Source organism: Micropterus dolomieu, unplaced genomic scaffold, assembly GCF_021292245.1.
Source record: "Micropterus dolomieu isolate WLL.071019.BEF.003 ecotype Adirondacks unplaced genomic scaffold, ASM2129224v1 contig_13071, whole genome shotgun sequence".
Lineage (NCBI taxonomy): Eukaryota > Metazoa > Chordata > Actinopteri > Centrarchiformes > Centrarchidae > Micropterus > Micropterus dolomieu.
In genome coordinates, this window is record NW_025742057.1 from 84,129 (window position 1) to 109,838 (window position 25,710).

The 25,710-nt window shown below is 41.3% G+C and overlaps 1 protein-coding gene across 2 annotated transcripts in view; it reads right to left on the reverse strand.

The window, feature by feature from the left end:
* Positions 1–25,710, reverse strand: part of mcf2l2 (MCF.2 cell line derived transforming sequence-like 2) — a 117,639-nt gene that overhangs the window by 73,314 nt on the left and 18,615 nt on the right. For both annotated transcript variants that reach the window (XM_046042469.1, XM_046042468.1), the window contains exons 2-15: positions 22,528–22,611; positions 14,892–15,006; positions 14,487–14,577; positions 12,805–12,924; positions 11,674–11,790; positions 9,644–9,793; positions 8,516–8,640; positions 8,270–8,384; positions 7,534–7,653; positions 6,043–6,234; positions 4,569–4,760; positions 4,288–4,474; positions 3,089–3,192; positions 1,220–1,308 (exon numbers count right to left, since the gene is read on the reverse strand). In XM_046042469.1, coding sequence (XP_045898425.1) covers positions 1,220–1,308; positions 3,089–3,192; positions 4,288–4,474; positions 4,569–4,760; positions 6,043–6,234; positions 7,534–7,653; positions 8,270–8,384; positions 8,516–8,640; positions 9,644–9,793; positions 11,674–11,790; positions 12,805–12,924; positions 14,487–14,577; positions 14,892–15,006; positions 22,528–22,611 — 1,801 coding nt within the window. The remainder of the gene's footprint in view (positions 1–1,219; positions 1,309–3,088; positions 3,193–4,287; positions 4,475–4,568; positions 4,761–6,042; positions 6,235–7,533; positions 7,654–8,269; positions 8,385–8,515; positions 8,641–9,643; positions 9,794–11,673; positions 11,791–12,804; positions 12,925–14,486; positions 14,578–14,891; positions 15,007–22,527; positions 22,612–25,710) is intronic.

The following is a 25,710-nucleotide window of genomic DNA, read 5'->3' on the forward strand; positions in this document are numbered from 1 at the left end:
TTTTTTTTGTTGCTAGCGTAGTTTACTAATGCAGTTGCAGCATCAGCTAACCGTCCTAATGGCTGACTAGGTGATGTTATTTTATCAGCCTGTCGTTGGCAAAGCCCACGCTGCTGTGGGTAACCGAGATCCCTATGTATCATGCGAATGTATAATATGGCCTATCAACAGCTGAAGCATGTTACTAAAATGAATGACAGTTAACAGTTGAAATAAGCGAGAGAATAACAAACCAAAAGACAGAACTGTAGTCTGTCAACTACGACGGAGTATTAGGTCCACTGCTGGAAATTAATACAGTCTGAGGGGGATACTACCATATCAGCAGATTAATTATTACTTTATTCACATAATATTACACATTTTTTCAAAATATTATGACTTTATTCCAGAAATGTCAGAGAACACAGATATCTCACAAAAGTGAGTACACTCCTCACATTTTCGTAAGTATTTGATTATATCTTTTCATGTGACACTTTGCTACAATGTAAAGAAGCGAGCATACAGCTTGTAAATTTGCTGTCCCCTCAAAAAACCCCATCACACAGCCATTAATGTCCAAACCGCTGGCAACAAAAGCTAGAACACCCATGTGGCACCTATTCATCCATTGACGTGAATAGGTGCCACATTCAAAGATTTAATGTGTGACTTCCCCAAACAAAAGACAAAAAAGAGGAGGGAAGACTTAATCATGCCAACATGTGTGTTGACTTGGCAGGGATGATATTAAATGAGCAGAGCTGATCTACAGGAGAAACAGAACTGAAAGCAATAAAGAATGCCTGAGAGCTGCACTGCATTTTATGAATTATATTTTTAGATTTTGAATTGTCAACTATTGCCTGAATTCTGTGTTTCCCTTTATACGAATAAAGACATTTTCACCATAAATTGATACAGAAAAGGCAGATATTGGCGCAGAACAATTCACCAGAATGCTAGAAATGTTCAAGGACGAGGACCCCCAGACCTCCTGCATAACATGTGCCCCCTCCAATGTTTAAACAAAATCTACACCCTTCATTTCGGGATTTTATACTATATTATACTGTACTGAGTTCAGCACTGCTGTGTAGTATCACTTCATCTCTGGTTTACGGACCTAGATAATGACGTAACTGTGTAGTTTATTTCAGTATAGTGATGTTACAGTGAAGCAAAGAACTGCACACGAACACTCAACTACGGCCACAGTGGTGTTTTTTGTCCTTACCTGCGTCTGTTGGACAGACTCTCCTCTGTCTCATTGGTCACAACGACATGGGTGGAGCCTCCTTGGCTTTCCTCATGCATCACCTCAATCTGTGACACACAAACACACACATTTGGCAGGGTCTTTGTATAGTATTTACCACTGCAACATTAAAGAAACGATTGCAGCTATATTTAAAGCGCTAGTGTAGCCTACACTGTAACAGCAACGAAAGGGAAATTTACAGGGGAGGTATAGACTGCTGCACACACTTCAGATGCAAAAATCACACATGTCCACCCAGCAGGTGGCTCTATAATAAAAAAAAGTGTGTTTTGGCCAGTAACTCAAAGATACCGTAGTAGGTTGCACATTTTAACACCTTGTATGCACGGTTTCCCCGAACTGAGCTGCTCCTCATGATATAGGCCACACCCATTTCCATCTATAATTCTATTAAAATGGCTGAAAAACTATGCCGAACTCCTCCTAGGCAGTGAGTCAGATCTACATAAAACTTTCAACATATCTATGGACACTCATGGTCAAAAGTTATTAAAAGAATTTTGATACTCAGACAATGAGAACTTTATAATGGAAAATCTTGTTCCAGACTTGTACTCACATCTCCACATAGGTTTTTTTTTTTAACACAAACTTTGAGCCAGTACATGCGTGTGCCAACTGAGACTTTGCACAAAATTTGGCACCAATTGGCAGCTAGGGGGGCTTTTTGTTGCAAAGTCATGATATACGCAAAAAGACGTCCACATACGGAGGAGGTTCTGGTGAATGAGTGTGTCAAATACAGGATGTTCACACAGATGACTGGGGTTTGTGTCAGGTGAAGTCAAAAGTCAGGGTTTTCAAAAAGAATATTTTCGATTGTCAACAGAAGCTGCTCAACGTCTGTGTTCTAAAGCAACAAAAAGTTAGAAATTCTGCATCTCCCTGAAAACTGTGCCAACAATGCCTTGGTCTGAATGAGCGTAATGTGTTAACATTATTTAACATCAGAGTTTTTTCTACATAGGGTACACAAAATTGTGAGAAATTACTGAGTGAGTGAGGAACGAAATCAGGATGACCTGATAATTAATTAATCGTTAATAAGTAGTTAGTAAATAACTCAGAATGGAACAGCAGATAATGATGATTTACTACAGAACTGACTGGGAGATATTATATTTGATCACTTTCTTCATAAGTTGTTCCTGTTGCTGTCCTTGTTACCTCTGAACCAGCTGCTGAGTGGCACAAAACTATTAACGACTAATGACTTAACCATTGGCTACTCTCTTTGTGCCCCCTCAAGTAAAGTGATACATCCTAGGCTACTAAGTATTTACTTATAATTTCATGATTATGACATGTAGCTACAGAGTTTTTAAATTCACCAGGAAAACTCAAATATCGTATCTCCCAGTCGGTTCTCTAGTAAATCATCATTATCCTCCATTCAGAGTTATTCACTAACTTCTTATCATGGATTCATTAATTATCAAGTCAGTCCTGATTTGTTTACAGGTTACAATAACTTGGGACAAATGTATTGCATATAGGGTTTCTAGTAAAGCTAATTTGGGGTTGGTATCACAAAAGAAGGAATGTTAGTGCATAACCTCTGTAGGGTGACAAGCTAATATGCATAAAATGTTAAAATGATCTTCTCCTTCTTTTTTTAAGGGAAAGTGCACATTAATGAACATTTCTGCTAGCATCAATGTAAATATGCCAGATTTAGCCAGAAAGCATATAGAGCTGGGTATGAAATTCTTTACATTTATGATACCAACCAATATACTTTGGTACTACTGAGCATTGAAAAAACTGATGAGCAGTGGTTGTAAGAGTAGTACTATCAGTACATTTCTAAAGAGGAGGGGATACCTTGATGCCTCCTTTGGCCTTGCGTACGTTCTTCTTCTTGTTGGGGTCAGCTTCGGCTGGCTTGCTGCCACTGTTAGAGTTATCAGAAGTTCTGCGAGCCAGAGCTGAAATGAAGTGAGAGGCAGCATTAGGAACTTTATTCTTTATTTGGATCCCCATTAGCATCTTCCTGGGGTCCAGATAAAAACAGTTACAATAAAACATCAATTTAAAAACAATCAAAAAGGTTCCAAAAAAACAACAGCCAAAGTAACATCAATGGTTAGAGTTTTTGTCCCACCCGTCCACCCCATCCCTGTCCTTACTCAAAAATGTTTGTTATTTATATTACTTTTACCATTGAAAATGGTGCTAAAAGGCTTCCCCCCAGTGCTCTGGGGATGTGAACGGGCTGGAGGGGCCTGTAACTACCACCTAGAATAGGCTTACATTATGAAAGGTGAATTTGTAGCCATATTAGCTGACCTGACGATAACCTGCTTCTACTTCAGGCTGGCTTTAGCTATCCATATTCATGCCATTTGGTCCCAGGTTGCCTGAAAGCATTTGTCAAACCTTGTTCTCTGAATCTCAGTTCTCTTTTTCATCTGCAATCTCATCATTTAAAATGTTTGTCCTCCTGCACAGATTTTCAACGTAGTCCAGCTTGGTAATTGTTCCATCCATTTTCTGCTATGAATTAATGACTTTGTTTTCAAATGACTATCTTTCATTTAGCCTGATCTGTCCCAGATATACCAGGCATACAATGTTTGATATCCAGTCAGGCATGTACGTATGTCAGAGGCCTAGTAGGCACAGAAGTCCATCAACTTGGACTACAGCCACAATCTTAATTGATGTAATATTGTCCACAGTGTTGAGAGAAAACATGGATCAAAATCGGCTTGATTCAGTGAACAGCAGTTCCAGACAGGATTATATAGATTCTTGTTAGGTTTAGACATGGCAGATTATCAGAGACACGGCATGAATTGGCTTGAATTCAGCACAACCTTCTGTAAGAGGTTTTGTGGTTTTTCACTTAAATCATTTATTTCTTCAGATCTTGTGTTACATTACACACATACCGTCTTAACATGCATTCAGATAATTGCTAGAAACACACGCTTGTTACTGTACAAGCAACTCGCTTTTCAAAGGCAGTAAGAATTTGTTTTCCTGCATAAATTATTTCGTTATAATGAAATCCAACTCACGCTGGTGGCTCCCTGTAGTCCTGGGGGGGTTCTTCAGTGAGGGCCGTTTTGGAGAGGACTCAGGCCGCGGTGCAACGGGCTGGACGGGCCTTGTCTGTTTAGCCGACAGTCTCTTCAGACTGACGTGTCGCTTCTCAAACATCTCCTGGACATCCTCCAGGCGCTTTAGTGCCTTCAGGACACTGGCCTGCAGGCAGAGAGCTCACTGTCAACCCTCATCATCATCATTTTTGCAACAGAACATCCAGTCATCCTGTAAATTAACGTTTTGAGCACCGTACCTTTATATCCTCTGACAAGACAACCTCACACTGGTTGTGGAGGTTCCTTAGTTCAGTCAGTTGGTTCTTCTCTGCCAACTCCAGAAAGCCTTCAATTTCGGTCCGTGCTGACTCTGCCCCCTCCTGTGACTGACACTTATCCACAGCCTGAGAGGCCAGCAGGTAGATGCCGGACTCACACCACTCGTTCACCTGTAAACGGCAGAAATTCAAACAGGTTCAAACTAAGATTTCAACATACCTGACACCATCCCTTCCCATGTGGTGGAGGGCTCTGTGTTTAGTTTGCCACTGGGGTCAATTGGGATCTTGAGTAGCATAGTATCACTAATTCTTCATGCATTTGATGATCACATTACAAGTTTCAACAAAGACTGGGGCTACATATTTAAAGAAAATTCTGGCTTATTACGACTTGAGTCTGAAATATTGATAATAATCCTTCATTACACACTACTACTACTACTACTACTACTACTACTACTGCTGCTGCTACTGTAAATGTGTAAGTCAAATTGGAACCAGGAAGTAAGTCTGTAAACTGATGGATGTTTACAACAAACTGGGAAATAATTGTACTGTTTTCATTTGTTTTCCCTTCTAACTAAGTTTGGCTAATCTGTTTTTTTTTTACAAACTGTCTAATAGTCTACCTGAATGTGTTGCCCTGTTAGACTTTTTTTTAGCGATGTCTCCATGAAAACCTGCATGGCCTGCTATTTTCTGATGTTAAACTCAAGATAATGTGCAAGGGCCTCAAGCGACTTCGAGACACATTATTCTAGATGGCACTGCACTGGCTTCCAGCACCACCATAAGGTATATTAGCATTATCTTTGATCAGGGTGTGTCCTTTAACTCCAATATAAAACAAACTTCAAGGACTTTTTTCAACTATATAACATTGCAAAAATCCTGCACATCCTGCCCTCCTTTAAGTCAGCCACCATCATATCGTAAAGTGATTGTACAAACACAGCGCTCCCAGAATGCAGGATTACTCGTGGTTCATAGAATCTCCGAATGAAGAACGGGAGCCAGAGCCTTCAGCTATCAAGATCTCTTATGTGGAATCAGGTCCAAATTTGGGTTTGGGAAGCAGACACCATCTTCAGTGAAGCTGCTGAATCCTCATGCGACCTCATTTGTATTTTCTTTTTAATGTTTACTGCTAATTAACCGCTGTGCTTAAATACAGCCTCTCTTGTTTCAGTATTACAGACTAATTAAGGAGCTGGTCACAAAACAGTCACAGACATCATTACATAACAGCATGTCTGAAAAATGAGATAAAGATCAGATTGAGCAGCTTCAATTCGTAAGCCAAAGACTGATTCAAGGGTGATCCTAAGTCCAAAGATTTTTTGGATATTTTCATCTACACATGCAAAGACAGATGATCCAAGTGTAGGGAATCTAACATGTTTCTGGATATGATGTCTGTGGATGTGTTTCAGTCTTATCATATCCTCACCTTATCAATGCCCCTGTGTATATTCAGGGATTTGGACAAGACATTTGTCTTTTTCTTGGTCTCGTTGCTGAAGTCATCGCAGACTCGCCGGAGCTCCACACATTTGGGTCGAATCGAGTCCACAGCGTAGTGATTGCTCTGGATCAGCTGGTCACCATGCAGTGCGTGGAGCTGGGCCTTCTCTAGCGCGGGCTGGAAGAAAAACAATTCCGAATATATTATGGCACTTTCATTTGTATAAACAAAATCTTCATGGTGTCCAAAGTCTGCTGTGTCTGTTGAGGTAAATGTACGCAGATGGGTGCTGACTCTGCTTTTATTTGCAAAACTTTACAAAATACCAATTTGAGATTATCGCTTTCTGGTCAAGGTAGGTAAAAATGCATGTGTATGAAAAAGCAGTCATGACTGAGTTTGTACAGTACATGTGCCCCCCGCCCTGCATCTCATTAATTAATGTTAATTGAGTATTGATTGAGGAAAAATAAATATACACTGCATTGCTCTCTGTCCCTGGCCCCTTGCGGGATCTGTTTGTCTGTTTGGACTGCCTTCTATGTTTTTGACCCTTGCCTGCCTCACCATCCTGTAAACCTTTGTTCCTCATTGTGCTCCAGTGGCTGTGAACTAATCTGAGGAGGGACAAAGAAGCATCAATCGCTTCCAAAGTTAGCATGCTTGTTTAAAACACTTAGTTTGAACGTGATTCAATTAATATATTTTTTGGGGCACCGCTTTCTGTCTGTTTGTCTTTGTAATGACATTCAAATCAGTTACTAATGCTTTAAAGTTCAGGAACGAACCAATAATGAGTTTGAAGTCCAATAAAATAATAAAGGGTCAAGAGTTTCTCACTTTCTATCCAGCCACCAAATCTGCAGTTATAAATGTTAATAATATATTAAGGAAGGTCATTGATAAAGGACAGTAAACATAAAGCTTGCAGTTATAACCACTTAAAGAAAATTAAAGTAATTAGGGTTATAAGTTTCACAGTTTTCTTTTTTCCAACAGTAGAAGTTCGTAAGGCATTTGCAATTAGACTGGTTAACAAGTCATTAATACATGGTTCTTATAATATATTTAATGCAAGTATATCGTTATACTTGGATTATAATTGTAAGGTTTTTAATTAATTTTGGTCCATTGAAGGATTTTCCTGATGAACAAAAGAGCTAAACAGATAAAGCCAGTCTGGTGCTGGAGCAGCATCAGCACAAGCCAAAAGGATTGTTTACAGCCAGGCAACCTAAAAGCTGTTCTTATTAATAGATTGTAGGTGATCTATAAGGCAATAACAAAATATTAACAATGAATAATGCAATTAGTTTTAACTTCTAATCCCTTCATAAAAGGTGAATTAGAGAGTGGTCCTTGATTTGGTATAAAATATAGTAATGTTGTAGATGTTTGATTTAATAACTGTAGATGAAATGGCCTTAACTAATGGTTTGTGTGTGTGTGTGTGTGTGTGTGTGTGTGTTGACTGACCTGAGCCTTCTCCTCAAGTGTTTTCAGTTCCTTTAGCAGGTGTTCAACTCTGGCCACACAATCCCCGGTATCTGGCAGGCTAGCTAGACTGTCCATCAAACTGTCTAGAGACACTTTGACCTGGAGAACCAAAGAGAGGACAGAGACTGAGCAAAGACAGAGAAAAGCTTTACATTACCCACATCTCCACACTGTAATAATTAATTTCTCATGTCACAACTTAGCTTCACTTCAGAGTGTCCAAGAATGTCACCGCTGATTATCTCAAATTATGTCATCTGCACATAACTTTGTCTGTCTGTCATTTAAGTTAATGTGACTTCTTTCTACAAATACTGCATCAATGAAACAAGCATGTTCAGGCAGTCTGTGAATGTTTTCGGTCATCCAGGTCATAGTTATCCAAGGTGGGCTCTGGACTTGGTTGAAAATTCTTGAAGACATTTATGTAGTTAATTTCTTATGCATGTCAAATGTTCATCTCAAATGTTTGAAATGTCAAGGACACAGACTCATTTAAACAAAATACAATAAGACACCGGACTTTTTAGAGCATGAGGTGTCAGGCAGGACGGGAAACCAAGTCTTTTTATTACTTCAGTGTTTTCTTAAGTACATTTTTCAAAGTATGTTTTTACAACTGAAGTCTTTTAAACTTGTAAAAAGAGGAGACACAGGTGAGATCCAAAGGTTGCAGGCCAGGCGCAGTCAGGCAGACAGAGACAGACAGATATACCTCTCTGAAGTCCTGTTCAAAGTGGCGTAGCTGCAAGCACTGCTCCAGTTTCAGATGATGTTTACACCAGAACTGTTCAAAGGCGTTCTCTGTCTCATCCAGCTGGGCTAAGAGCCTGAGGAGCCACACGCGCACGCGCACACACACACACACACACACACACACACAGTTACTACAGGACTACATGGCCATACTATAGACTGAGATTTATATAATTTAAAAAAGAAAAGCTTTGACGACTGTCACCTTTCCACAGTGATTTGATTCTCCATCTCGTCAGGGTTGAGTTTGTGATTCTCTGACTTGGGTGTCTGCTCCTTGATACAACCTAACAGGGTGGTGCCCTGCTTTAAAGCTAGCTTCAGTTCATCCTGGTTTAGAGACAAAGAAGCATTGGAAATAACATTATTATCTGCAAAACAGCTGACCAATGTGTATGTGTATGGTCCATTTACACCTATTCCTGAAACGTGCATATGTATCTGGCATCTTAGGTGAATAATTACATCTGTTTACTGGCCCTTTGCTTTTATGCTTGATATATGCAAATTCGGTAGGTGGAACTTGTAGACTTGTAAAGAAGGGAAGCTGCGTCAACTTGCAAGACAATGGTCAAATGGCAAATGGAGACCGTCAAAGGCACCCATTCAGCTTGCTAAGAAGGCTAATAATACTTACATTATACTGTCTCCCTTGTTCACACATACAGATTATTTTGGATACCAGGAAATGGAAACATTTTTTGTCTAAAATTTAACTATGTAAAAGTACTAAATGGAGAAAATGCTGATCGTAGCATCAAAGGCTTGCCAATTTCAGTCTCTGTATGAACAGGGGGTAAGAAGGCAATCCTTTCCAGAGGAGACACTTGCTAGAACTAGTGCTACCCCAGTTGGTCGCCTGACCCGGGTTGTCCACATTGTAGTAGCCCCTCCAGAGTCTTCCAATGCGATGCTGCTGTACTGTATGGGCTCTACTTATTTTTCCTTGCAGAGGCTTGTCTGTAGCTTTATGATTGGTAGCTTGATAGCAGGAAAACATTTCTTTGGGTTTTTTGTATTTTATTTTGTTATACACGGAAGGACATGCAAAAGACATTTTGTATTTATTTCAGTAAATTTTGTTGCGACCTGAGTTGAGGCAGAGGTGCACTGTACTTTGGTCTATCTATTTTTCCACAAACAAACTAAAACACAACCAACAATAGCCAATACATGACCTCCAAGTAATCACATGGTCACCAAGCTTCTAACACCACCAATTTAATGAGAATTTGCAAATTACTCTTGCTGTGCTACGTTCTGGCGTGACCAGGCAGTAATGTAACTCTCAGTCTTTCAATATGACATGTGTGTATTAATTGTACTAAATCACCTTGAGGTTGTCGTGTTTGTCGGTGTGTGCTGTGAGCAGATCTTTGGTGCACTGTACGTCATTGGGCAGCTCCGTCTCTGCCAGGTCTGTCCCAAACTTCTGTAACATCTGGGCTGTGGTTTTCACTGTCATGGCAAAGTTCTCTATGGCCTAGGGAAAAAGATCCACATGTGACTGCATCCTAGAATGCAAATGACCATACAGCCACTGTATGTAGAAAAAATCCCATATCTATGATTTCTCTACAGCTGCCACATTTTTTAAATTGCCAAATCACTGGTATTACAGGGGCCATGTGTTGTTTTTAGTGGCTTCTAGCGGTGAGGTTTCAGATTGCAACCATTACGTTTCCAAGCGTGTGCCTGGGCTTGCTCAAACTCAGCACTTGACATTGGCCAAAACAGAGACATCAACAAGAGACTACTACACTGCTACACTGACTGCAATTAGCTGATATGATCCATCGGGATTGTGTATCTTTCACCAGAGAGGTTCAGCCATGTCAATATAGCTAAAAGTTTTTGCAGTTAGTGAGTTAGACTGAATATTATAAATTAGATTGTTGCCACACTTTAGTAGAACAGTTAGAACGTTACTGTAACTTACTGGATGGGTCCTCCACTCTATTGTCCTGCACCGTTATGTTGCATTATTGTATATTATGTGGGTCACGTATGTTACGTAGACTGAGACCTGCAAGGAAGCTGTGTACCTGAGTATTAATAAAATGATAAGAAATCTAAATTAAACATGAAGCAAACAATGCCAGATCTAATGTAGTTGTCTGCCCCTGCCTTGCATGACTATAGAGTAGTAGGCTACAAACAAACAATACTTTGACGTAACACCGTACACAGGATAGTAATATAGACTGCTTTCAGACTGTGACTCAGATCTGATCTCTTTATAACAGCGTGAACAGGCCAAGTCACATGGAATCTGATCTTTTCCAATTCAAATTTGTGCCACCTTCATATATGGTCGAAATCCGATGCAGAAAAGCAACCTGAGTCTGGACACTCAGATTGGAATTGATTCAACTTTTATGCTGTAGAAGGAGACGCGACGAATGAAAAGTCTCCACAAAGGCCATTGTTAAACATGTGGCTCTCTTCCTCCTCTGCTTTGCTATCATCTGCTCACAAATTCCCTTTCTTCCACCTGTGATCCACCAGACTGCGAGCTCTCTTCTGAGTCACGTGCATGCTACTTATCCATGCCGACACGGTGGAGAGAGAGAGAGAGAGGGAGTTGTGTGGTAGATGTGTTGTACAGCACCAGAGACTGTAAACCGTAGGTGCTAAGCACGACAACCCTATATTCTAACTTTGGACAGGTTTGTGCAGCGGTGTTCATGAGAGAAAGAGAGGGAGAAAGCGAAAGGAGATGCTGCACAAACATACACTCCTCAATACAGCTCCTCCTAGAAAATGAATATGTGGTGGTCAGCGTTGATAATTATTCCATACATTGATTTATTTGTGGGCCGCCACAAATAAAACAATGTATGGGAACACTGCTTTCACTACCACCCCGCTTCACCTCCAAACAAAGCAGTCTCACCAGACTTTTTAACTAAAATCATATTCATAACAGCAGCAAGGAGTATGGTTTTTACAAAACATCTACAAAAGAATAAACACAAAAATTGGATCTGGGAACAAAATCGGAATTGAGCATCAAGGCCTGCAGTGTGAACATAGCCTTAGATCGCGAGCTGCTGAAGTAATGTGATGATTAGCAATTGGTCGGCATTTTGATGTTAGCGGACTCCATTTCTTTGGCTGTGGTTGTCACTCTGTGTACAGTTCAGATTCAGTAGGTGGGAGGCCCGGGAGCGTGTGTGCGGCAAATTCAAACCTGATTACTTCACATAGAATAGTGGCTGTTCCAAGGGACCGAGAAAGCAGGCGTGTGGTTAATTTTTATGTGAGATTACAACCCGTTGACAAAAAAAGAGATTTCATTAAAAAACTACATAGAGCCCCTTTTAGGTTCTATACAGTATTTAGTAATGTATGTGTACTCACAGTTCGGTGGTGTATCCACTGACTGTGACAGTACTCTAGGCTTCCTCCAAGCTCCCGGGTCAGGTGGCCTTTATCCACATAGCCATGCAGGTCTGACAGAGAGTTCAGCATCACAACCTGCAAACACATTTAATATATTCAGTACATGGCTAAAAGTGCTTTTGATCATGACCGACATTATGTAATAACGAGTTCAGTAGAAAACTAGCCTTAATTAAATATCTTTTACACTGACTTTACACATCAAGTTCATTTTAGTCTGTGAAATGTTCTATAATGTCTTCTGTGGATGTAGACGGTGCGTTTCAAGCCTGAAAAAATTAACCATGATGATGCAATCAGAGTTATCTCAGCTTGGATAACACATAAAAGAAAGCCTGAGATACAAACTGGGGCCATAGAGTTTCTTTAAAGACATTTATTGTGCAGGGAGGATCTTACAAGACACACTATTGACCTGCATTATAGGAAGTGTAAGATCCTGTGTTTTTAGACCATCTCATTCTAGGGACTAAAAGTCAGAATATTTCATCCTCAGATGCATCAAATGACTTCCCTAAACTTTAAGATGTGAAATACTAAATTACTGAGTATGTGTTTCAATTCAATAAATTTGAAATTCCAATGAGACAAAACACAACAAACATAAGTGTATGCTGTATAACTGTAATTAAATTTAACCTAACTCCTCTCTTCGAATACAGTCTGACAAAGAATCCAAAAGTTGTGATTCAGGGTGCAGCCTGATACTGCTTTATGTCCTGTTGGCCTTGGAAAAGGTTTTTGACCCGTTTCAAGTTTTTGGGATTTTTTTGATTCATTCCCAGAATGTAAAATGTACACTAGTTTGGTCTTCATTTATTGTCTTTTGTTCTCTTTCTTATTCTCAAAACTTTCAGAATAGATCTGGGGTGCAAAGATGTGAGAGGGCATGCAAAAACAAAAGACAGAGACAGACAGAGTTGTGAGATGAGAAATGGTGTGTTGATTTCTGTATCTATCTATTAATCATGCATTTAGTTAAAAACCTCATGTCTTTGATTAATCAACTTTCCCAGCAACTAACTAACTAATAACATATAATAACTAACTAACTAATAACATTTATGGTTTTTACTGAAGCATGCTTACCGGTACCTTCATTTTAAAGTCATCTTTGTGCAGCTTGAGCCCGATGTCTGCCATAGCCCTCTGGAAGAACCTGGACGGCCTCAGCACCAACACCAGCTGCAGGTTTCCTGGAAACGCCCCCTAGATAACACAACATGTGAATTACAATATATCTCTAAGCCACCACATTATTTCATTCATCACACACACACACACACACACACACACACACACATGACCTGGGACTCACTGAACCAGCCATGGTCTTGTAACTTCTTTTTATTTTTTTTAAATACAAAGAAAATATGTATCTCACCATAGTAACTAATTTATGGTATGTAATTATGACTGCATGCTTGTTGGTATAGGAACCTGGCCTTAGACTGCAAAACAGCAGAAATATGCAGATACCGATGTTAGACCCGATAAATACTACATTGCAGCATAATGCAGCACAATTAAAAGGAGTATGATATCTACTCCCTACCATTATCTGTGCACCCAGAGCTAACATCAGGTCTAAACTGCCCAGCTGGATGACAGAAAGTACACTGAAACAATTTCCAAATTATTTCCCACAGTTTTCTAAACCTGTATGGGCTAAATATTATTTTTAGAAAATTCTGCTACATATTATTCCCGTGATGTTTTCTCTATGCTTATGAAATACTATAAAGTTTTACCTGTTAAGACCTCAAAAAAGTTCTTCTTGTGATATAAACTAGGGAATAAAAGGGACAGTCATTCTTGTAACCTGTTATGAGGGGTCCCAAGTGTGACTGGCAAGGAGAGGATCTTTGTTCCAAAACATAGAAACCCAGACTGTGTAAATGATTATGCATCTCTTTGCTCTGGGCCAGACGTTAGTGACTGTCCTAGGAGGCAGAACCTCTGGTCCAGCTGATCTGTGTACTTCTCTGTTTAATCTCTTTTATTAATAAATTCTTCAAAAGACAATGGTTTGGTGTAACTCAACTATTTGCTCAATCCCTCACCAGGAATACCACAATTTTCCACAAGTAGTAGACATGGCTTTGTAATAAGAGTGAATATTCAAAAACATTTGAAAACCACACCTTTAATTTACCATAGGCTGCCCTCTAGGGGAAACAACTACATGTTACAACACTTACCTTTTGCATATGGCATTTGCTATATGTTCAATTCCATGTGCCATCAGTGTAAAATGGGCTCATAAACATCTGGGCACCCCAAATTAAGTACATTTAACCTGCATCTACAGATTTAAACTTATCTACCGATATAGTTAGTTATGAGTTTGATGGTACCCATGAGGTATGAAGGAGAAACACTGTACAAATTACCCACTTATAATAGGAGAAAGAGTACAAAAGATTATTGAATTTATGACTTATCATAAAGCTTGTTCCACCTTAACATTAGTGGTGCAAAGGCAGGATAAATGTGCTCATAGAGCATATTCATTTTTTAACACAGGGTCTCAGATGAAAAGAAATGCTTTTTAACATCCAAGTGCACATAGAAGATGCAGGAATATTGTTTATGTAGCTTCAACTGCAGGATTAAATATGCATTTTGTCTGCAAATGGTGGTTTGCGTGGTTGCTTGGTTGGGGCTTGTTTGCATTATCAGATAAAAATAGCTTTACTCTAAGTTTGTACATACTGTACTTTGTATGTATTTATAAGGTGATTTGATAAAATGTGTCTTAGAGAACTTACAGCGATCCTGGATAGAGAGGCCTTTACGGAGCTCCATTTGTCCTTTCGCCGGTCGATGATGATAACAAAGCCGATACTGGCAGCATCCAGGCTGGAGACAGGAGGCAGAGAAGACATGTAACTGGACAGCTGCTTTGTGCATGTGTGTGTCTGGTGTACAGCTCTTGAACATGCAGAGCTCATCCATTTGAGTAAATTACTGTACATGAAAACCTGTTCGGTGTGATTCTGTAATACTGGAGTGTCTGATTAAATGGAGGTCTTGCACATAGTGTTTTGCTGATGTCCAGTGCAAAAAGTGAGGCAGCCTTTTGGGTAACGGCTGACTTGAAGTGTAAGAGTCAGAGTGTGTGAGGATAGCCACAATAATAGCAAAGTTGTTTGTGTATGAGAGTGTGTGTGTACCTGGGGATGCTGGTCAGGTAAGTAACAACATTGAGGAAGTCTTCCTCTGGCACTTCGCTGAAGCCTGAGTACTCTGGGAAGGTGATAATGGGGGCGCCATCTTTCCCTCGCCCTCCTGCAACAGAAAAACACTTTCTTTCTAAGCATGTGCTCGTGCATGGGTTCAAACTAATGAGCGAGCACTTGGAGTCGTTCAAGACAGAGACCAACACACTGGAGACGTCATCACACGAATGGGCCTTCCACTGTGGTGTCCTGCACCATTATTGCATCATTTCATATTATGTGACTGATGAGAACAATTGAAAACATGCAATTTACACTGAACATGGGAATATGTGCTGATGCCTGGCTAAGTAGATTGGATAAATATTCTGACAGACAAAAGATTTAGTGTAAAATAGAGACTGCATTTTACACCCCAGAGCATGCAGCAGTAACTCAGATATTTCAGAAATAACTCCAGCAAAAAATATCTCTTTACACTCAGCACAGTCTCTCACAGACATTAGTGCTTGATGACAGTGGAAAGTAGGAAGGAGGCATAATGTTCTGCTAAGGAGTGGCAAACAGAGGGGCTCTCTGTGGGCATTGTTGTTGAGGGTGCTCTCGCTGTCTTTGCTTGAGGGAGGTGGGCTGCTGGTTACACACACACACACATGCACATACATTAACTGCCTCTCTGTCTCCCTCTGCTGGGAGTACACAATCACATACACACACTCCTCCCTTTCTTCTCTCAAACCACTGCTACTAACTTAGTGTTTCATTTCCTTTGAACGTTTTACAGTGTCATTTCTTTTTTAGTAATGTCCTGTATGTTTAAAGAGGGTTTAAAGTGCCAGATCACAACGGAGATTGCGAGATTGGATTCCTTTTTAATAAACAATTAAGGAAAAAAAATATTACATCACTTTTGCTCTGAAACCTGAACCATTTCAATTGATTTAATCTTGCTTTGTTGTTATTGTAAGGAAAAAATATTACATCATTATTTTGCTCAGTGGTCACTGACTTTGGTACAGGTGATCGTGGGTTCGTTTCCCGGTCAGGGCAGGGGTATCCAGGTTGACCATTAGGCAAGGTCCTTAATGCTACTTGCCAACCTCATGCATGAGTAAAACCACAAATACAAGACGTCAGACGTCGCCCGGGTCCACAAGGTCCGCGTCACCAGAGCAACCTGATGACAAATGGGCTACTGGAACAAGACATTCATGGACTAGAGCAGAAAATATGGATCTGATGCAGTGCTACTACACAAGCAATCCCGGTGAGAGGTGTTATATGCAGAGACTGTGGGATATATGGATGCTTCGAAACCCATCATCAACACTGACAAAGAAACAACTGCTAGCTCAGTGTTCTAACATCCGCAAATGGCAGCTCCTATCACAACTAGATATTGATGAGGTACAACAAATATGCTACGGCAAGGGGGAGCCAGGACGACAGATCAGCGGGGAGATGTCATCATTATCCCCACACTCAGAGATTGGGTCCCAAGCCCCAGTAACAACAAGCCCTTACGGCACAGAATCACTCAACATGAAGAGAGGTTAGTCAGCTCTCAGAGCTACAGAAAGGTGCAAAGAAGGGGCTACCTAAGAAATACCACAAGCTGTCGATACCTGAGGCTCTGGAGACTGCCAAACAAAGACTCAGCGCTCGGCTACCCGCCTAAAGAGATACACGGGAGAAGCAGAAGCCAGGAGAATAAACCGGATGTTCTCAACTGAACCATCCAAAGTGTACTCTCAATGAACTGGGTGGATCTAATAACACAAGATCAGATCCACCCAGGGCTGAGACTGAACAGTACTGGAAGAACGTATGTGTGAAAGAGGCATCCCACAACACCAATGCTCAGTGGCTAGAGGATCTAAGAACAGATCACAGCAATCTCCCAGAACAAGATCCAGTAACCATTACAATGACATCCAAGAAAGAGTGGCAGGTATGAAGAGCTGGACAGCACCAGGCCCTGACATGATCCACCTACTGGCTGAAGAAACTAACTGCACTCCATGAAAGCCTGGCAGCACAAATGAACCAACTGCTGATGGATGGGACCCACCCAGAATGGTTAACCCAAGGACGGACAGTCCTGATTATGAAGGATCCCCAGAAGGGAACAATCCCATCCAACTACCAGCCAATTACTTGCCAACTACCAGCCAATAACCTGCCTCTGCACAACATGGAAGCTGTCAGCACCAGCTACTGGTTGATAGAGCAGTCATTCGAGACTGCAAGACCAGGCAGACCAATCTGTGCACAGCCTGGATTGACTACAAGAAAGCCTACGACTCAATGGCACATACATGGATACTGGAATGCTTGGAAATGTGCAAGTTCAACAGGACACTAATAGCCTTCATCAAGAACTCAATGGGGCTGTGGAAAACAAGTCTGGAAGCCAACTCAAAGCCAACTGCACAAGTCACCATCAAGTGCGGCATATACCAAGGTGATGCACTATCCCCGCTGCTGTTCTGCATAGGCCTGAACCCCCTCAGCCAGATCATCACAAAGACTACCGGTTCCAAAGTGGAACAACCATCACTCACCTCCTCTACATGGATGACATCAAGCTGTATGCCAGAAATGAGCGAGACATCGACTCACTGATCCACACTACCAAGTGTGGTCGCATGGTATCAAAAAGAGGGAAGACGATCAGAACCGAGGGGATTGAACTACCAGAAGGCCACATTGTAGATGTTCAGGACCAAATACCTTGGGGTGCCACAGGCTAACGGAAACCATGAGGAGGCAGCAAGGAAGTCCGCCACAGCCAAATACCTACAGAGAGTGAGGCAGGTCCTGAAAAGTCAGCTGAATGGGAAAAACAAGATCTGAGCCATCAGATACCCCGCTGGTATAATAAACTGGCAAAAGGAGGAGATAGAGGCCACTGACATCAAGACAAGAAAGATCCTCACATATCCAGCACCCTGAGACTGTACACCAAGCGTAGGGAGGCAGAGGGCTAGTGAGTGTCAAGACCACTGTCCAGGATGAAACGACAAAGATCCAGGAGTACATCAGGAAGATGGGCCCCAAAGATGAAGGGCTTAGTGAATACCTCAGGCAGCATAAACCCGAGGGTGAGGACAAGGAAGATGAAGAACCTTCATGGAGGGACAAGCCGCTGCACGGCATGTACCGCAGACAAAGAAATCCTACCAGTGGCTGGAAAAGGCTGGACTAAAGGACAACACAGAAGCACTAATCATGGCGGCACAAGAACAGGCACTCAGTACAAGATCAATAGAGGCTGGGGTCTACCACACCAGGCAGGACCCCAGGTGCAGACTGTGCAAGGATGTGTCTGAGACAGTACAGCACATAACAGCGGGGTGTAAGATGAAGGCAGGAGGGTGTACATGGAATGCCAAAACCAGGTGGCTGGCTTAGTGTACAGGAACATCTACCATGAGTATGGGCTGGAAGTCTCAAGGTCAAAATGGAAGACACCTCCTAAGGTAGTTGAGAATGACTGAGCTAAGATCCTGTGGGACTTCAAGATCCAGACTGACAAACTGGTGATGGCTAACCAACCAGACATCGTGTTGATTGACAAACAGCAAAAGAAGGCTGCAGTGATAGATGTGGCAATCCCAAGCGACAGCAACATCAAGAAGAAGGAATACGAGAAGCTTGAGAAATACCAACGGCTGAAAGAGGAGCTAGCAAAGATGTGGAAAGTAAGAGCAACAGTGGTGCCAGTGGTAATCGGAGCACTGGGGGCTGTGACCATCAGAGGTCTCTGTCCAGAAGAGTGCAGTCCTAGGAACAGCTAAGATACTGTGTAGAACCCTCAAACTCCCAGGCCTCTGGTAGAGGACCAGAGCTTGAGGATGACATATACCACACGGCAAGGGGTGAGAGGGGGATTTTTTATATATATATGTATAATGAATTAAATAAAACCATAACAGTGTGTGTGTGAGTGTGTGTATATAGGGGTAAGTAATAGGGGAGTTTCTGTGTGTCTGATATAAATTCGAATTCGGGGGATATATTTGGGTGTTTATCTTTTAATGTTTTATATTTAGGACATGAGGTTAGAAAATCACTTTCACTGTTTCTCTGCCTGACTGAGATAAATCCATGCAGTCATCTGATTTGTATTCGCTGCCACTCCACTGCCACTGTAATGAAGCACAGTGTGAGAAAAGAAAATAATAGAACAACAACTGCTACAGGCTTTAACAAATGCTGTGCCTCTCTACAGCGACATTTGTGCCAAGGCCAAGGCCGGCGAGTGGGGATAAGAGTCAAGCCAACCCGGGTCGGACCTGAGTCTTGTGCACTTCCCAGCCTACATCTGGCTAATGTATGGTGGCAGGAAAATAAAATGGATGAAATAAGACTAACTCAGAAACGGGAAATCAGAGACTGCTGAGACCTGGTCACACCACAACATACCAGAACAAGCTGTTAAACTTGACAGGCGGAGCGTGTTCTGCACAGACAGAACTCAGGAGGCGGGCTGTGTGTTTATAATAATGATGTTGGTGCTCAAATGCAGTCAAAGTGGATGGACAATGTTTACCATATGTGGAATTTTTATTGTTAAGATGGGAAGCAGTACCATTCCTGGCAGCTACAAAGCCCTCCGTCATCCTTCTTTATTTAACTAACAGTAAAATCAGTCAAGGTGTGGACAGATGAGGCAGCAGCAGCTCTACAGACTGGCATTTGTTGATATATGAGAGGCCGCCACCCAGGAGAGCCACATCAACCTTGAGGAAAATACATCATCAGTGACATCATGCATCAGCAAATGTATATAAATAAATATAAATAAAATCATTCCCCAATCAGAAGACCTGGATTAAAGGAGAGGTGAGGGCTCTATCCGGAGCCAAAAAAGCTGCTTTTCGGTCGGGTGATAAATGAAGCTTACAGCACCGCCAGAGAGACTGAAAGCTGGCATCAAGGAGGCAAAGCGGAGACATCAGCAGACACTGGAGAGAAACCTCAACAACAACACCAAAGATATGTGGCAGGCCATCAAAAACATGACAGGCTACAAAAGCAGGAGCTCATCATGTGTGAGGCCACATTACCAGATGAACTTAACACCTTTTAGGCTCGCTTTCGTCTCCTCAACAAAGAGTCGGCTGAAAAAAAGTCTACTCCACCTCTAGAGGACCGGCCTCTGTTAGTATCCACAGCAGATGTGAGAAGAGTCCTGCTGAGAGGTAACATGAGCAAATCAGCTGTGCCTGATAACATTCCTGGCCGTGTACTAAAAACCTGTGCCAACCAGCTATGTTTTTCACCATCTCACTGTCTCAGCAGAGGGTTCCCACCTGCTTCAAGACTGCCACCATTGTTGCTGTACCTAAAAAGTCTGCAGTGTCTAGTCTGAATGACTACCGCCCTGTGGCTCTCACCCCTATTCTGATGAAGTGCTTTGAGAAACTGGTTCTTCAGCACATAAAGAACAACATCCCAGCCAGGCTGGAACCTCAGCAGTTTGCTTTCAGAACCAACAGATCCACAGAGGATGCCATCTCCACTGCCCTCCACTCAGCCCTCACACACCTTGAGAAAACAACCCCTACATCAGAATGCTGTTTGTGGATTTCAGCTCAGCATTCAACACAATCTCCACATGAAACTGATCAGCAAACTCAGCACTCTGGGTTTAAATACAACACTCTGCAGCTGGATACTGGACTTCCTCACAGACAGAACCCAGATAGTGGATAGACACCCCAGGGCTGTGTGCTCAGCCTCCTCTTGTTCACTCTGTACACCCACGAATGCTTCCCCCGACATGGAGAGAACTGTTTTGTTAAGTTTACTGATGAAACCACCATCATTGGCCGGATTTCAAACAAAGATGAGACTTCTTGCCTGGAGGAAATCCACAGTCTTGGTGATTGCAGAGTGGTGCTCAGAGAATAACCTACTGCTCAACGCCAGGAGCTGATTCATCATTGATTTTAGGAAAAAGTAGGTGAAGATTAACACTCCTGTCTATATCAGTGGAGCTGAGGTGGAGCATGTGAACAGTTTTAGGTTTCTGGGAAACAGCATCACAGAGAACCTGACATAGTCATCTCACATCTCCACACTTGGGGTTCTGTCTTTCTCTATCTCTATTTTCATTGTTCCATGCAAGGACGTCACTTTTTGTTGAAAAGTGTTGGGGACGTTTAGGGGCTCATATTAGGGGTGTGACAAAACACTTAGTCCACGAGACGTGATAATGCCCAATATTGGAGTCACGAAAAGAAGACAACAAGGTACTCCAATGCTATTTAGAAGAAATATTCATTGATGAAATAGGCCATGCGATTGGGGGGTCCTCGCATAGAAGATTTTGAGCATTAAACCCCTAATTTTCCTGCATTCTGGAGACATTTTCTGCACTAGTTTATGGTGGAAATGTCTTTATTTATATGAAGGGAAACAAAAATCATGTGGCCAGCGACAATTTAGAATATAAATATTATCAATTATACTGCAATAATCAGCAGCTTTTTTTTTTATAACCTAAGTTACTTTTTTTGGACAAGGCAGATTTCTTTCTAGAGATGCAAAGAAGAGGGGAAAGTATTAACTATTAACACATCCAGATGCAGACAGCAAGAGAAGTGGAAAATCTCTTTACACTGAACAAGAAGGCAAGCAAGAGAACAGAGACATAGGTACATAAGGTGACATGGGCTCCTACAAGTGCCAAAAAGCTAGAAAAAGAATTAACACAGAAAAGGGGGCCAAGACTTAAGATTCTGCCCACACAGATGCCAGCAAAAACAACCAGACATTCAGGGCATCATTTCACTCCCAAAGAAGAGTCATATGACAGAAGTAGTGAACAGCGCTCAGTGTATCTGGGATCTGAAAAAGATATATCAATAAGACACGCAGGCTCATGTCAGCAGACTCCATGATAAAATATCACTGGGAGCAATGGATCGAAAGTCAGTTGGGAAAAACATGTGACTCCCACCACCTTTGCACTACAACCTCAAATTTAAGGCACAACAGATGACCAGACAGGCATATCAGATAAAAGCTGAAGACGTCAACATTGGACCACAAGGAGCAGACCCTCCTTCAGACCTCCCTCCAAAGCCACTTCCCCAAAACACAGTTTCATACAGAGTGAGTGCACCAAATCAAGTAAGCCGTGCTTTCAGCCTCAGATATGGGATTTGTTTGTGTGTGTCAGAACATTTAATGTTTTGTTTGCTGTTAAGATGTATGTAGATAATTTCAACAAATATAACAAATTCACTTTTCTGCTCCAGATGAAATTTTTTCAACTCAAGTCAAGTATTGCTTTCTTGCAAAAACACGAGGTGCTGCAGCCGTCAAATGCTTACTGCCTACATAACCACCACTTTGGCTACTATATAACAACATGAAATACCGTTTGATGTACCTCACTTTACCCGTAAATTTGTGAAACTCAAAATGATATCATTTGCCTTTGCCAATTTGCATGTTACGTCTTGTTTCGCACTAATAACTTGCTATTATGATGGAAGTTTGGCTTTTGATGTTTCCCAGCCCTCCATTTAAATGAATAGGCACACAACCTCTACATTGGAAACTAAAGGTGTGGACATCAGGACAGTGGTACAGCAGAGGCTTGTTACATACATACCTGAGAGCAAGGCAAACTGGAGATGAAGCTGCTCTATGATGTCTACAGCCAGCAGGGGCCTGATATCCTGCTGCATGATCTCATCTGTAAGGAGAGCAAAAGGTCATTACAATCAAAAGGATTCATGATCAGCACAGCAAAAATGATGGTGGTGTGATGACTGATGCTCTTTCACCAATCGCTTTGGAGGTGGGAACAAGAAGACGTCATCCGCCTGTGCTTGAGCCAGAAAAACAATGACAAAAACTGCAACAGGCACGAATGATATTGTTGTAAGTTGACTCACAGAAATTACAATTCTCAAAACCGACATATCTCTCTGACCGTACTGAAGACAAATCTTACTTCACATTGCTTCATTTCAGCGTCACGGCAGATCCTCTGTCCGATCCTCCCTTTTGAACACAGTGTTTTGTGCATTTTCTTCCTCCGTTTAGTTTGTTCTTAAAAGTGAATTTCCACATCTGTTATTACATGTATCACTGGGTTCTTCTGTTCTGCTGTTATTTTTGTTGATTTCATTGTTGGAATTTCATGACACTTTGAGGAATGGGCCTCTCCACTGTGTTTGGACATTGTCAAAATTCCACTGATTGTCTAAATTGGTGTTATGATGTCTTTAGTGCTGAAACATTAATGTTTGTGTTCACATCAACGATATTAAGTGAAGGTCCACTTACTATCTTATATAAGAATAATGATAAAGCTAAATCCCCCTGCCAAGAAAGTGGAAACTGGAAAAAGCAAGTAGCCCTTTGAATCAAGATTGTTTTTCCAAAGTCAAAAATGCTCATAATTTTAGATCTTGATCTATGACATAAGACCCAGTGAATATCATTTGAATATCTTTTTGCACCGGTTAGCTCACATGGTAGAGCACACTCTCCATGTACAAAGACTGAGTCCTTATCACAGCAGCCCTGGCTCGAGTCTGTAGCCCTTTGCTGCATGCCATCCCTTCTCTCTCTCCCACATTTCCTGTCTCTCTTCAGCTATCCTATTCAAAAAAAGGGCAAAAAGCCCCGCAAAATATCTTTGAAAACAAAACGGCAATTCAGTCTTATTTACCAGCCTCAGATGATGGTCAGAGTCAATAACTGGTCGACAATACCATCCTCATGCCTCACCTCTACCTTAACAGATACTGTGATGAACGCAGAAATCAGAAGCTCAGCAATTTTAATTTTTGACTAACAAACCATTTTCATCTTATGGAAATGGTTTGTAAGTTTAAAATTAAAATTGCTGAGCTTTAGAGTCACATGATTTATGAGCTGTTTTATACCTGATTTAGAAAATATTCTTTGATCATATCCGCACATCATGTAGACTATTCTGTAACTATCCATTTCTGACTGGGGTTCATATGTGATATATAGCCTATGGGAAACTAGAACAAAGCATTCTCAGACATGGCTATAAGTCAGTCTGTGTGTGTGTGTGTGTATCCATGCATTACACCCTACCCTGCTCTGGTTTAATGATTATTGTGGCTGCAGCCTGAAGCTCTAAGCTCAGTGCACAATGAACAAACCTTTCTCTGTCACTGAGAATAAAGACATTCTTTAATCCGGACTGTACTTTATTACTCTAAAACATGCTTGGCTAGGTTGCGTACTGGTGGAGGTGGGGACAAACAGGAGAAGGAGAGCACAATCACTGCTAGTGAGACCGGCCTTTAATGTCAATATAAACGTTCCTCTGTTCTTAGTATCTGAGTCTGCTGACCTACCAAGGATATTAAAAACACTGCTTCTATTGCTGTGTGTTCCACTCTGAAATCCTTGGTAGATTGTAATTTATGACCAATCAGACGCACAGATCAGTGCCTTTCTTTCTCACTGCGCCTGCGCGAACTGCTAACGGCATCTGAAAGTGTCATGGCAACACAACGCTAGCCAAGTTAACAATCTCTACAGTTAAACGTAGCTAGCTTAAGTCTAATTCTCTCTGCAAAACGGAGAAGCCACGTCTTCCTAGCCATCTAGTCTAGACACACCAACAGTTCTTTTTTTCAGAAGTTTTGGCACACAGGATAGCACAGACGATTAAAGCAGCACGTTTCTGTTTTGTAAGTATTATTGCCAGCAAACAAACTTCTACCTGCTTTTGAGCTTTCAAACAAATCTTTGTTGATTATTGTCAGTAGCCAGAAAGGTCTGCTGGGGCCGATGGGCTGTTTTATGCATGTACATAGTGAGTTTTCAGGTAGTGTGCTTAGGCTTAATGACCGACAATTTGTACAGTATGAGATGAAATGTGGACCATTTCTAAAATCATACAGTGTATGCCCAGCTATATTTATGCTGCAATAGGTATAGATTGCCCCCATGGACCTGCTCCACGGCCGCTACCAGTAGTTCTATTTTATTATTATCATTATTATTGCTAGGTTCTCTTCAAGGTTTCTACCTGTAAAAGGGAGTTCTCCTTGTCACATGTGTTTGCTCATGGTGGGAATTATTGGATCTCTGTTAATAATATTACAGTAGGATCTAGACCTGCTTTATATGAAAAGTGCAATGAGATAACTTCTCGAACTTCTCTTATGAATCTGTGATATTTAAATAAAACTGAATTGGATGTCAATTCACTATTTAGGCTTATGTAAACACAGATAATAAAATCAATTTAAAGTACAAAACCTGAAAAGGGAACACATGGCTAAAAAATGTTTGTACTACAACAGTTTGAGTTGTATGTTTTATTTATTTAGTATCCATCTGGACCAATCAGCATAATTTTGCTGCTTCACGAGAATCATGAGGTATAACTGGACAATCTGTCCTGTACAATCAGTCAAGCTGCAGAATATAAGATCCTGGTGGCAAATTATAAATACATTTTTAAGGATAAAGAAAATTGGGAAAAACCTGCTCAATACAGGGTATCTATCTATCTAAGAGGGATGGGGCAGAGGATCTAGGAAATGTTGTAGCTGTAACAGCAGGGTTATGAAACCAGAGCCAGGCATTTAAGCTGTGGTGCAGACAGACGTAATGTATGAAACACCCTGTTCTTAGAAACTGCCAGAGGACTGAAGCTGCAAGAAACGCTCATATAAGCAGATGTCAGGTTGTTTACATAGACGGTTAAAACACTAATGGAAACAGTGGGATGATTTTCTTGAGACTTTAAGTTAAGTTAAGGGATGATTTGAGAAAGTAACTGTGTCAAGGTTTC